Source organism: Apodemus sylvaticus, chromosome 13, assembly GCF_947179515.1.
Source record: "Apodemus sylvaticus chromosome 13, mApoSyl1.1, whole genome shotgun sequence".
In the NCBI taxonomy this organism is placed as follows: domain Eukaryota; kingdom Metazoa; phylum Chordata; class Mammalia; order Rodentia; family Muridae; genus Apodemus; species Apodemus sylvaticus.
Window position 1 is genome coordinate 39,694,234 of NC_067484.1, and position 13,681 is coordinate 39,707,914.

The 13,681-nt window shown below is 43.4% G+C and overlaps 1 protein-coding gene across 1 annotated transcript in view; it reads left to right on the forward strand.

Moving 5' to 3' along the window:
• Nucleotides 1-13,681, forward strand: part of Fbn2 (fibrillin 2) — a 213,492-nt gene that overhangs the window by 134,718 nt on the left and 65,093 nt on the right. The window contains exons 21-27 of the mRNA XM_052155291.1: nucleotides 3,591-3,728; nucleotides 4,267-4,317; nucleotides 4,780-4,905; nucleotides 8,015-8,242; nucleotides 8,743-8,868; nucleotides 12,214-12,342; nucleotides 13,126-13,251. Coding sequence (XP_052011251.1) covers nucleotides 3,591-3,728; nucleotides 4,267-4,317; nucleotides 4,780-4,905; nucleotides 8,015-8,242; nucleotides 8,743-8,868; nucleotides 12,214-12,342; nucleotides 13,126-13,251 — 924 coding nt within the window. The remainder of the gene's footprint in view (nucleotides 1-3,590; nucleotides 3,729-4,266; nucleotides 4,318-4,779; nucleotides 4,906-8,014; nucleotides 8,243-8,742; nucleotides 8,869-12,213; nucleotides 12,343-13,125; nucleotides 13,252-13,681) is intronic.

Genomic DNA, 13,681 nt, shown 5'->3' on the forward strand with positions numbered 1-13,681 from the left:
TCTAGGTGTGATAACATGACTCAGAACGAATAAGGCCAGTTCTTTTATTCATGATTTTGCTCCAGGATAGGATTTTGATGTATAGTCCAGGCTGGCTTAGGACCTGATGCAGGGCAGGCTGACTGGAAACTCCATAATCTCTCTGTCTCAGCTTCATAAGCTCTGGCATTACAGGTATGGGCCATCATGCCTGCTCAAGGCCAGGTCTTGGTAGTAACAGATAATGTGTGTAGAGTAAGATCATTAGATCAAGGACGAAAAATCGTGTACAGACAAGGTCTACCCAAGTCATCTCTTCTTATGTCTAGTGGCAATGGCTCTATTTACCAGGTATGCCAAGATTCCCATCACTCCCTAGTATCCATCTTTAAAGGAAAATAACTATTCTGATGATATTCGACTTCACATTGCGCCATGTAAATAGTCAACTTTTCGCTTATAATCTAACCCAAGTGAATTCATCTCTGCCTTTTGTCCTTATAGTTATGAATGAAACAAAGATGTTTATTCCCAAATCATTAAGTCATTTTTCATTTGCCAACAACTAAATACTACCACATTACCCAGCCAGCATTTTAAGTATTTTCATTCATTATGATAAATTTTTGAGTATTTCCATTGGTTCTCTTTCCATCATGTGAATCTCACGCAGGTCACCAGGCTTGTTCGCCAGCATGTTTTACCCACTGATCCATCTCTCCATCCAGCCTTGAACATGTTTGCAGTGGAGCTGTCAGTGGTTCTAATCGGCGGTGAGCCTGCCACTGCTAGTCATGGGACCTAAGTCACTAAATTCGTAAAGGAATGGCAATTCTACTTTGTGGTTATTAATTGAAAACCAGACCATCTGTTACTAAGACTAGCTGCAGAGTTTGAGTTAGCCCGTCAGATATACTAAATGTGATTTTGCAAATGCTAAGAAGACGATTGTATCCTGGTTAGTATTGTTCAGCTTTCCAGAGAGCTTTTTCCATAAAGTTCGCCTTTATGGAGCTGTGCTGCTCTACTGGGATAGCACTCATGTCTCATGTCTTTCACTTGGGTCCCTGACTTCCATGGACATAAAGGAACAGCAGCTTCCCTAATGTCAGATCCCACTGTCTGTTCCTCGTGGAAGACTATGAAGAAGTCCGCCACTCACTTTCTCAGGATCAGCATCGTGAACATCCCAACTGCAACTGTTTTCTGGCTCCTTTTTCCCCCTAATTTCTTTTGCTCTGTTCTTCCTAGCCTCCTGACCTGCAGGCTGCAGTCTATCACCAGTCCGCCCGTGATCTTTATGCACCCTGTGTGCACTCACCCCTAGTTGCTCTCTGCGCTGTTGCTCCATTCCATGGATCCATCCTTACCTTTCTCTTAATCCTGGGCTTGTGTCTCCACCTGGCTGCAGCTATTTCTATTTGGATGTCTCAGGACATCTCAGCAGAAGATATCTAACACCAGGTTCTGATTTCCACACTGGATCCTGTTTCCTGGGAACATTTCTATCTTGGCAAATGGCAGCCCCATTCTTTCAGTTGTCACCCCAAATTCCCCTCTTCAACATTAATGGCTTACTCCCAAACCTCATGTTGAAGACCCCATTTCAGCCACTCTTTATCCCCACTCATCATTTATCTTCTGTTTTTAATAATAATTTGTTTAGGTTAGCTTAGCATCTTAATACAGTTCATCATGGTATCTTCATATGCACTTATCATTATGTTGTATTCTTATGCATTCCCCCATCTCTGACCTCCATTGCTAGCGCCCATCATCCTCCCTACACAAACCAATTCCTTCTCTTCCCCAAACTGGTCCCCCTTCTTCTTTCCTGTTATGTATATTACATTATTATCTGCCCCCTCCCTGAAGATCTCTTATTCCCCACTCATGCTTCCCTTTTTAGTTGTGATACACAATCATGTATTATGAATACACATACATATATATAGAAAGATGTATGTATTTCAATCTATGTTCTTCATATAATATTTGTCTTCCTGAGTTTTGCTTATTTTGATTAACCTTTCCGATTGCGTTTATTTTCCTACAAAATTCCATTATGTCTATGTACATGCTTTCTGTATGCTTATCTAGTTCTGCCCGCCCCCTCACCCAGCTCCTCCCACATCCTCATTCAGCTCCTCCCACGCTCTCAGCTCCTCCCACACTCTCAGCTCCTCCTACTCACATCTCCTCCTGTACCCTTAGCTCCTCTCAAACCCACTTAGCCCCTCCCACATCCCCACTCAGATCCTCCCAAACCCTCACTTAGCTCCTCCCACACTCTCACTTAGCTCCTCCCACATAATCAGCTCTTCCCACATCTTCACTCAGCTCCTCCCACAGTCACACAGCTCCTCCCACACTCACCCAGTTCCTCACACACTCACACAGCTCCTCCCACATCCTCACCTTCTGCCCACCCCCTCATCTTATATTTTTATATTCCTAAGATGTGTGCAACAATATGTGCTTATGGGTTTATTATTAGAATTGTCTGAGGACAATGTCAAGAATGCAGATTTCTGAGCTGCGCACCTGGACCAATGCATCTGCAATTAACCAAGGATACTGCCAGTATCATGCATGCTTATTTGAAAGCTACAGTTCTCCAACAAAACCTAGGCATGTAGCTGTACAGGCAGTTAGTATTTGCCATGTCAGCTTGGAATACGTTTGCTACCACTGCTTTAAAATCAGTTGTCATTTACTCTGTTCAATTAAAATCTGTTGTTCTATCAAACGTTTCCCACTGACCATCCCCTTAACACACGTAAGAAGCTGAATATCCACGGTAGCTCACTCGGAGTTTACTCTTTAAAAATAAAAAGTTAAATGAGATGTGGAAACATCTTAAAAATTAGAAGTAGCTCTTTAAGATGGTCAGATTGCTAGGTGATTTTTACATCTTGTTATATTTCTCTATGTTCAAATAATTGGCTATAAATAAGTATATATTAGTTTTGGATCTAGAGTTAAAACAATAGATCTGTACGGCAAAAATGCCTAAAAGAAAATATGCCTTGTATAACCAAGAGATGACATAAGATGATGGCCATTTCACCATCATCTTAGCATCAGATGCTTGTCATCTTTATTTTCTTTAGATTTTTTTCCAAGTTATTCATCAAGTAAATGTCTTCAGTTAGGGAAATTCTGGCTCTTCTTGGACACAATGTAGATTTTGGCTGGCTTGTTCTGTGAGGAGAGGTAAGAAAGAAACCAAGGTATATTTGTTCTTAACTATCAAAGCACATTCCATAAAGGATGTTGCTTTCCACACGATTTATGGTGTGATCATGGCAATTCTCCACATTCCTAGTCCCCAAATCAGCTCTCGGACAGGAGTGACTATTCCTCTATAGACCATTAGTAGATGTCACCCTATAAATGGCCACATTATATGAAATGGTGCCAATCAGAATTTGGCTTATATCATATTTAAATGCAGGCACATGTCAGTCATTTCAAAGAACATACTATAAAAGTATTTTAAGAATGAATACTCTTGTGTCTTTTTCTGCTCCACGACATATCTTTGGTGTGCACAGAGTTTGTTTTCTGCCCAGTGGAAGAGCTTCCCAACCTCTCCTATTCCTTTTCAGACAGCCTGAAAGGGACATGCTGGCTTAACATCCAGGACAACCGCTGTGAAGTGAACATTAACGGAGCCACCCTGAAATCCGAATGCTGTGCCACGCTTGGAGCTGCCTGGGGGAGCCCCTGTGAGCGCTGTGAGCTAGGTGTGAGCCTGACCAAGACCTTCTACTGGAATGTCCTCTCTGAATCAATGGCCACCCCTTCTCACAGTGGGTCCTAGGTGGTGGGAAAGACCGCTAGGTTGTCCTCTCTCTAAACATGGTCTTCCCAGTGAAACTCAGTCTCCTCTCGAAATGTACATTTGATTTTCTCCTTTAACAGAGATCTTATAAGTATCTCAAATGATGGGGAGAGGAAATCGGCTCATTCCTTATGTCTTCATTTGAATGTGTCCCAGTGGGATGTGATAGCCTCTCCCCTGAGGTTTTGAATGGTTCGCTTTCAATTCAGTTGTCAGTGTGAACAGAGATGAATTGTGGGAGAAACCATTTCAGACTGTGTCAACACTGATAGCGTTACAGTACAACTGAAGTGCTTTCTGAATCAAAGACAACTGGCCCTAGGTCTGTGTGACCCCACTTTAAATTTAATTCCCTCATACTGTTTCTTGAGCCTGAGACTCGTGTATTTTATATATATATATATATAAAGAAGTAAAATTCTATCCTGTTGTTCTTACAGATGCAGCTTGCCCGAGAGGGTTTGCCAGGATCAAAGGTGTGACTTGTGAAGGTGGGTGTGACTTATGGAAAGAAGTGTGCTGCTACTTGCTTGAAAGTTGCTAGTCCCTGTTCTCAAGACCCTTGAGATTTCAATTTAAAAAATCACTCAGTGTAATCAACGCAGTGCACTTAGGAAATAGCTTCGAGGTTCCCATTTCTCTTCTTTATACAGTTGAGGAAATTTCATAAGGAAGTCCCACAGCCTTCAAGGCACAGAACAGCTGGCAAGGGAGCATGTCTGGGCTGCGCTTTTATGGACCAGCAAGACTGCGGTCGTCTGCACAGCTGGTGCCCAGGAAAGCTGGTGACTGCCTGCTGGTGGAATTTTTTTTTTTTTTTTTTTTTTTGCTTAAACTCAAGTAATAATCCACACCATGTTGCAGATTGAACACACGACACAGGAAATGAGGCTACACCTGCTTTTTCTATTTGTAACATCTTTACCCTTCTGCTTACTGCATTTCCCCCACAGACATTAATGAATGCGAGGTGTTTCCTGGCGTCTGTCCAAATGGACGCTGTGTCAACGGCAAAGGCTCTTTCCACTGTGAATGCCCTGAAGGCCTTACTTTGGATGGTACCGGCCGTGTGTGTTTGGGTAAGATGAGCCATTTCCTGTCTACAAGCAAGGAGCTACCCATCAGCTCCTTTGTCCTTTGGGCGGTAGCCAGTCCAAAACCAGAGTCTATACTTGAAGAGATGCATTTAAATGAGATACTGTTTGAAGGGGAAAACACTCTAAGATATTAAAATATATCTTTTATTAAAATAGTTTAAAACGTTTCATGACTAAAAAAATAACTATCATTTAATCCTTAGTTTCTGATACGTCAGGCAGGTTGAGTTATTCACATGAAGTTAATAGAAGAAGAAAACAAGGCGTATTTTTAACCTAGAGTTCAAAACATTACCATGTGCCAGCCCACGGCAACTGTACTCTCCAGATAAAGGGGAGGGACAAGAGTATGTCAATCAACCTGCTCCCTCCTCTGCCACCATTAAAGGGCAGATTTTCTTCATGCCTTTTTTTTTTTCTAAATATCTAAAATGCACAGACTCATTATCAACAATGTACGGATGGTGGTTTGGCCTTAGGCTTTATCAGGGCCAAAGTGGAAATAATTTGAGTTTCATAATGGAAAAAGAAGCTCTCCTTTACGTTGTGTTCTATGCGAGCAAAAATGTTTCTTTTAAAAACAACTTTTCACAGTAAGCTCTGGAATAGTGAAATTGTAGTTGCAAAACATTTTTTTTATGTCAGTTGTTGTGTTTGGAACTTAAGAAGGTAGACAAGGGAGAAACAGTGGTAATACTGTATTAGACAGTCTTCAAGTATTTAAATGAATCAATAATACATTTCTACTAATAGTTTAGTAGTTAAATCTGCAGTACCACAGAACTTACTATAACAGAGACTTCATTTTAAGTTAATTTTGACAGCATATTTAAGTCTGGATAGAAAGCAGTATTGTGGTTCATATGGAATCATTTAGAAGGCACATATTCAACATGGAAAATATTTTATTTTATTTGGTTGATTTTCTTTTTTGGATGTGTGCATGTCTGAGTGCTTGCATATACATTGATACACTTAAGAGTCCATTACAAGTCAAGGCCTTTTCAGGTTGCTCTCTAACTTCTTGAGAGACTTGATCTCTCACTGATTCTAGAGCTTTCCATTTTGGCTAGACTTGGTGGACAATGAACACCCCGCCATCTTTTGTCCCTACCACCCCAGAGTTGGGGGCATAGGTGTACACCGCCACACCTGGATTATACAAAGATTGTTGGGAATCTAAGAATCTCATTCTTGTACAGCAAACCTTTGCCTCACTGACAACCCAAATATTGTATTCTTGAGCCTTGTACTTGGTGAAAGATTTTGTTCTTTCTAACTTGTTCCAAGTTGACACCTACTGAGGATGTGAGAATATTCTGGGGGTTGGCATGTGGCACTGTGAAAATGTTAAGGACAGGTTAGTGATAAGTTGCTGTATTAGAGCTTCATATAAATTAGAGCTGCCATCTTGAGTGTCTGCAGGACTTAAACTGACCCTAACTGAGTGAAGCACAATAAGGAGCGGTAGGGATTGCAGCAAACTCCCAAGCGCACATGTCATCGGGTTCCAGGGTTCTATTATAGTTTTTCCAGCCAATCAAAGTGTCTACTTAGGTTTTGATGCCCTGTACCCTGGCTATTTTAATTCTTGGTGTGAATACTGATATGAATCTTCCTAGTAAAGACTCAAAATCACTCTTCTCAAATATAAAGACTTCTTACATTCTTGGTTCCCAAAACCCATGGTTCCAGTTTATCACAGAATGACTTCCAAGCAGATTACTTCAGTGGTCCTTGGGCCACCTATATTTAACTAAAATTTAGTTATTGAATTCTTCACATCTCAGGAAGATCCCTCCTTCCCTGGTGGCAGTGCTGGGTGAGGCCAACTCAAGAGATCAGTACTTGGGAAGTCGTGCTAATGAGATTTTGAGTTATGGCCAAGTGTGTGGCTTTTGCTTCCTATTAATGTAGACAGACTGCATGTAAGACTCAAAATGAAACTTTACCATGCTCTGTAAGAATAATTTTCTTAGTTTTGATTCTTGGAGATGTGTGTTACACAAGGTTAAAGACAGTTGTAAATACTGATGTGACCTTTGATTGAGAACTTGAAATGCTCCCTATTGACAACTGAAGAGTAAACTTATCTCTTCTTTATAGTGACCTTTCTATCAGGATGATCTTCCCTCTGTGAAGTGATTTCCAAGCTTCACGCCTTGCCTCAGAATGATTTTCACTAAAACCATTTTATTCAGCTATGAAGACTCTTTCTGAGCCTGTTGTCCATTTTTGTCACTAAAAAGTGTGTGATTGTAGTTCCCCATCTCTTTTGACCAACACATGAGTATATTGTCTGTGGATCATACTGGCTCAACCTGTTTACGGCAGTTTATTGCTCCACGTCTCTAAATAACTCAGGCCAAGCACTAACACAAAGTTTGGTACAGCTTGAAGTTAAGAGGAAAATGTTCGTTCATTTAAACAAATGATTTGGCCCCTTTGTGGTGAAGGATTCTACCTGTCTACATGCCTCAGGACAAAACCCAGATCCAAAATTTATAACAACAGAGCAAAGATCAATGGAAATAAAAATCATCACGTTTTAGTAAATCAAATTTATAGATTTTACCAAGTTTCAGACAGGGTGCAGCAATCATTACTGTTTATGTCTAAACCCAACCAGGACTAACTAGACCATAACAGAACTGCAAAATTACTTTAAGGTGGGGATAAAGAAGAGTCCATCATTGACGTTATTGTTCTGATGTGAAAAATGTAAGAGAGTGAGCATTGGCCATGACACGGAAGAGTCATCTCAGCACGAGAGCTTTTGGGGGTTCCTTGTGAGAGTTAAGTAACTCCTAAAGAGCCCACCTTCACTCTCCCTAAATGACTGTTACCAGGGAGCCCACTCAAGGTGGTGACAAACTGATTTCTCATTCTAAGCCTGTCGCCATCATCACTGCTTTTTTGAGTGTGCTTCACACATCCTGGCCACTGAGGAAGGAAGACTCTTTGGAGATGTAACAGTTTTAAGTGAGTGCAGAGAGCCTGGAGCCCATAGTTTCCCAGGTACTAAGCAGATATAGGATGTTCAGTGAGTGCTCCCACTTATGCTCAGACTTCACATGTGCTCTCCATGCAGATATACGTATGGAGCACTGCTTCCTGAAGTGGGATGAGGATGAGTGCATCCACCCTGTTCCTGGGAAGTTCCGCATGGACGCCTGCTGCTGTGCAGTCGGGGCAGCTTGGGGCACAGAGTGTGAAGAATGTCCTAAACCTGGCACCGAGGAATATGAGGCCCTGTGCCCCCGGGGCCCGGGCTTTGCTAACAGAGGGGACATCCTCACTGGGCGTCCATTTTACAAAGGTAAGTACAATCTTGTCTCTGGCCCGCCATACTTGCAGGGTACTTTCTGCACTCTCTGAGAATTAGTTGAGTTTTCAACATAACATTTGTGGCCAACCTAATGTCCAAAACTATAAATTACATGAAAAAGGTAGTATTGATAAAAAAGAACTGGGAAACAGAACAGTGATCATTCTCTTTCTCTTTTTGTTCCTGTACTTTTGACATAACTTGAGGAGAGGCAGCCCTGCCTACTTTCTCAGCAACAGAGCGATCTCTGTCCCCACTTATTTCTGTAAGCAACAGAAAAGTATTCCGGAGCAAGATTCAGGTGACAGTGGAGAATCTCTTCCACGGTAGACACTTCCCTGTGCCATTTCTGTAGTCGCTGCAAACCCAGAGAGCTGACCCTGTCCATGGGTGTGCAGTTAATGTCTATGGCGATCAAATTTTAAGTCAAGGTGAGGGAGGTACTCATCCCTGTCAAACATCTCAGCAGTTGTCCCTCACTCTGCTTATAGATATCAACGAGTGCAAAGCCTTTCCTGGGATGTGCACCTATGGAAAGTGCAGAAACACAATTGGAAGTTTCAAGTGTCGTTGCAATAATGGCTTTGCCCTGGACATGGAAGAGAGAAACTGTACAGGTAAGATTATGTTTCTCCATGAATGAACCCCTAGCTTGCTCTCTTGTTTGAGTGATCTGCCTTCAGAAGTCCATCTTCTTGGTGAGAACACAAAGCACCTCTCTCTCTCTCTCTCTCTCTCTCTCTCTCTCTCTCTCTCTCTCTCTCTCTCTCTCTGTCTGTCTGCTGGATTTAAATGCCAGGTCTCCAAGTAACTTAGAGAGAGTTCTGCAAAAGAGTACAAAATGTAGTTATTTTGATATAAAAATAAGATCTTCAAAATGTATGAGTACTAAAATATATACCCACTAAGAGTCTATGCCTGTTATATCATATTTGAAGAATATGCCAGGAATTGTTTTAGTTAGTGGAAGACATGTTTAGAATTTTAGAACTTGCTTTCCTCACCTACAAACAGCATTCTTAACCACTTAGGATTGAAAAAGAGAACAACTTAGAAATGTTTCTGTTTGACGACATGCAATTTATTGCAAATGCTTGACCATTATCAACAGTAATGTCTGCACTGAGTTGCCTGCATCCATGTATGGAATGTCCAGGTGTAGACTTTCCCCTTTTCTGACCTCTCACCCGGCCCTTCTTCATCATGCCCATTAAAATGTCTTTCTCACCTGCTTCCTGTGCCTGCGCAGCCTGCGCTATGCCTGGGTATTTCCCAGCTGTCCATCTCAGCCACTTGAGTTCTGCTTTGTCTTGCTGCTCTGCCCCTCAGCCTTCATCCCCCTCACCATCCGCATCTGTTCTCTGGAACGCCAACATCCACCCTCAACAGGGCCCTCACAGCTGCTTAGCAAACTCCTACTTTAGCTTCCCAGAGCTTTGGAAACATGTCTGTGCCTCTGAACTGCCAACATACCTTCATGGCTCTCTCCTTTCTTCATGACTGTCCCAGGCATCCTGCCCACATGGAAGTCTTTCTTCCACCCTCTTCCCTCCTCCAGCGGCAGAGAACTACAGGCTCTCCCTGATCGAAGTTAACTCCTGTCTGTCCAGGCCTCTCACTCCTGCTACAGGATAAGCCTCGGTGGGCTTGATCATTCACCCTATCTTGTTCCCTCTTCCATCTCCCTTGACTTTGCACAAGTTAAAGGTAATTCCTCAGCTGTTGCTCCCCTGCCAGCCCTTGGCCCTGTTTCTGCCTGCTATCCTGCTTTCTGCCTTCCGATTTGTGCTCTCTTCTTAGCCCAGCTGTTCATTTGACAGTTTTGACAGTTGCTGAAGCATCTTGACCATAGCCTAAAGAGAGGTGACATCTGAGAGCATTCGACCAGCTTCCTAGCCCAGAATAGGAGTACAGGAAGAAGAAGAGAGCCTCTCCTCATAGAGAGGTCTTTGTCTTCAAATCAGTCTCTGCTACACAGCAGACTTACCAGTGCCTTCCCATAGATTGCATTTCCACAGCCAAATCCTTCATTTTTGCAACTGTGGGGGTTTTTGGCCTGCCCCTGAAAAAAAATACCATGTTTGATCCAGGCCATCCTGGACCTGTATAGACAAAGCAGTTGAGGCTCTTCCAACTCTGGCCTTGGCCCTTGTTTGTCATGTGCAACTAGACAAGTTTCTTAATCTCAGAACAAGCACCTTCCACTGCAGGAGAGAGATAGTTATCAGTAACCCTGCCTGGCTTAAGAACAGAGAATGAATCCCCTGCAATGAGATTGGCGCCCATTCTTGTTAGTAGGAGGCATTCTGGGTAATCAGGCCCCTCCTGCCTGCGTTGATTGTCAGCCTCTGCAGCCAACCAACCACTCAGCAACCTTCTGCTTCTGGAAAACCCAGTCGCTACTCATCTTATTCCGCCTCTTGAAAGTTAGAATTTCTGTACAATCTTCAGGTTCATATTTCCATCTCCTTTCCAAATGCCAGCTCATAGCAGAGAAAGGTTCGTGCGAGCATAGCAGGGCGCATGTGCCACTGTTCTCACGCTTGATTCCCTGTGATCTAGAGATGGGCCCTGCTATAGGTAAGAAAACAAAGATGAAGAAAATGGTTGAATTGTTCCCAAACCCTGAAGGATGAAGGACTGGGCTGTACTTGGCACTGTGTCACAGAGCCCATACTTCTACCACATGCTGTTCCCACAACTTTATGTTTACCCAAAACTGGCCCCTGCTTACCACAGGAGTCTTACTCTGTTCCCCCTTAGGATGCTGAATGGCAGTCACCAGAAATTGAAGGGCCATTTGGGTCAGAGAAGTTTTTGTTTAAGAGAAAGCACTTTAGTGTCTTGGGTATGGCTGGTAACTGGGGAAATAAATCAAAATTGAAAAATAGAAACTGTGACTGATCCCACCAAAGTAAATGTGCAAATTGTCCATTGACAACCCACACAAAAGAACTTAAATTACAGTTTGTCAAGAGACAATGAGCCTGGCGTGCTGTCTGGCATGCGTCTTTAATTCAGCATTTGGCAGGTGGAGGCAGGAGGACCTCTGTGAGTTCCTCATCTGTGTAGGATGTTCAAGGTCAGTCTGAGACACAGTAAAACCTCACCTTAATAAATCAATAAACATTTTAAAATGAAACAAGACAGTGGCAGGCACATTTATTTTATTGTGACTTTTTAAAAAAAATATGACTCATATTGCCTTAAACATCTTTTGTGTAGACTCAGTCTCTGTACTGAAAATGTTTCGGGTATGAGAGATTTCTCCAAACTTTCTGCGAGTGCTCATACACTACTAGTGATTCTAACAGTAATACAGCAAACATGGCAAAATCTGAGCACATCATTTTTCTTTATTTTTAGAAAGTTGGATAGGTAAGCACCTCTCATCTGATTGTGACACAGACCCCATAACGGGTTCACTCCGAGGCCCTGCTGTGTCTGCACACTCTCTGGCAGGAGGAGTGTGCTGAGGCTATCTCGGGGGCTGCCTCCCTGTGTCCTGCCTGCCGGGCATCAGCGTTCCCGGTCCATGTGCTCCCACCTTCGGCTGGGGAAGCAGAATGAGCCGTCTCCATGGATTGCTATGGCTTCCTCCCACGTGAGCTGCCTCCTCACGTGGACCATAGAGGAGTTGCATGATCTGTTCTCTATTACTACATCTGAGCCACAAAGAGAAGGCCACATTTCAGAATTCAAAGACACGCAGGCCCCACCTGCCGGTTGACCATGACAGTTTTGACAGTTGGAGAAAGGAATGTACCTGATGAAGGCCTGGCCCCCTCTACCCTGTCTCTTCAGAACATTTCTTGCTGCTCTCAACACCGATTCCCCTAAGCCTCAAATGTGCAGTACCCTCACCTAGAAGACCCCATTCAGTGCTCCCTTATTTCATTCTGTGTTTTTCTTTTTTTTTTTCTTCTTCTTCTTTTTTTTTTTTTTTTTGAAATCGGGGGCAGACATCGATGAGTGCAGGATCTCCCCTGACCTCTGTGGCAGTGGCATCTGTGTCAACACGCCGGGCAGCTTTGAATGCGAGTGCTTTGAGGGCTACGAGAGTGGCTTCATGATGATGAAAAACTGCATGGGTAAGCGCGGCGGCCACACCCTCCTGGCTGGTCTGGAACCTGACAACTGTAGGCTCATCTGCTGTACCTCTGCTGGCTTCGGGGCTGTGGCAGCTCCCTTGACAGGGTATATGCTGAGAAGGAAGGCCTACAGAATCCCTTCCCTGGGCTGGAAGCAGCATACAGACGACCCAGGACGCATTTATTTGAAATAGATAACCTTGTGCTGACCACAAATTTGTGCTCTGCCTTGCCAGTTCCATGAGAGCTGTGGCTTACAGTTGTGATATTGAAAAGTGTTTGGGTCACTATTTCATTTTGTTGCCACTCTAGAGGATCCAACCTTTGCACACTGCAACAGGGCACTGTCCCCTACAGTGAGCTGAACCGGACTCTTGGCTATCTTGGGCTACATGCAGCCAAGGGCCACAGATTAGACACCCCAACTGTAAACATTCAGGAGTTTTAAGAATTTGTTTTATTTGGATTCAAGCAATAAACACTAAAATGACCAAGACCAACATATGAACCCAAGTCTATGGTGATATAAGGGAAAAATCGTATCAATCACCCCTATGAGCCATTATTTTTGTACATGCAAATATTTCAATAGTTTACAGTAGTAACAGTAGAAGTTACTTAATTTTTATGTTAAAACACAAAGTAAAGCGTATCCCATTCTGACTGGGTGGGTCTTTGTGCGTGAGGCACATACCTGCCTTCTCAGGGCCCTCCTCCCGTACTATATGTGTAAATACATTTTCCTCAGGGTGCTTTAATGAATCTTACGTTTTTACCTTTCAGACATTGACGAATGTGAACGTAACCCTCTCCTTTGTAGGGGTGGCACCTGTGTGAACACTGAGGGAAGCTTTCAGTGTGACTGCCCACTGGGACATGAGCTGTCGCCGTCCCGTGAGGACTGTGTGGGTGAGTTTTTCCCCTTCGTATAGAAAAAAAAAATCCAGTAGGCACAATGGGTGAAAATCAGGAGTCACCTCTTGTGAAAGCATCGCCCTGTGCCTCACAACAACCTGGAAATCTGAACTCCCAGTGTCTGGTTTCTAGAATGTTGGGCACTGGGCTGCTTTCCATGGAAAGACCTCTGTGCAAGGTCACAGGTTCCATTGTCCAGGCAGGGTTGTGAGGAAGCTGCCCAGGCCACTTCCTGGACAGTTGTTGTCCTGTCCATACACCTGTTCATTCCCTGTCCCCTTCCTGCTCCGTCAGAGTACATGTAGACCTTCCTGCTCTGTCAGAGTACATGTAGACCTTCCTGCTCCGTCAGAGTACATGTAGACCCAGTTCTACACACCCATATGTGACCATGAGAGCGCCCTTGGAGCTTCATGACTCCTCA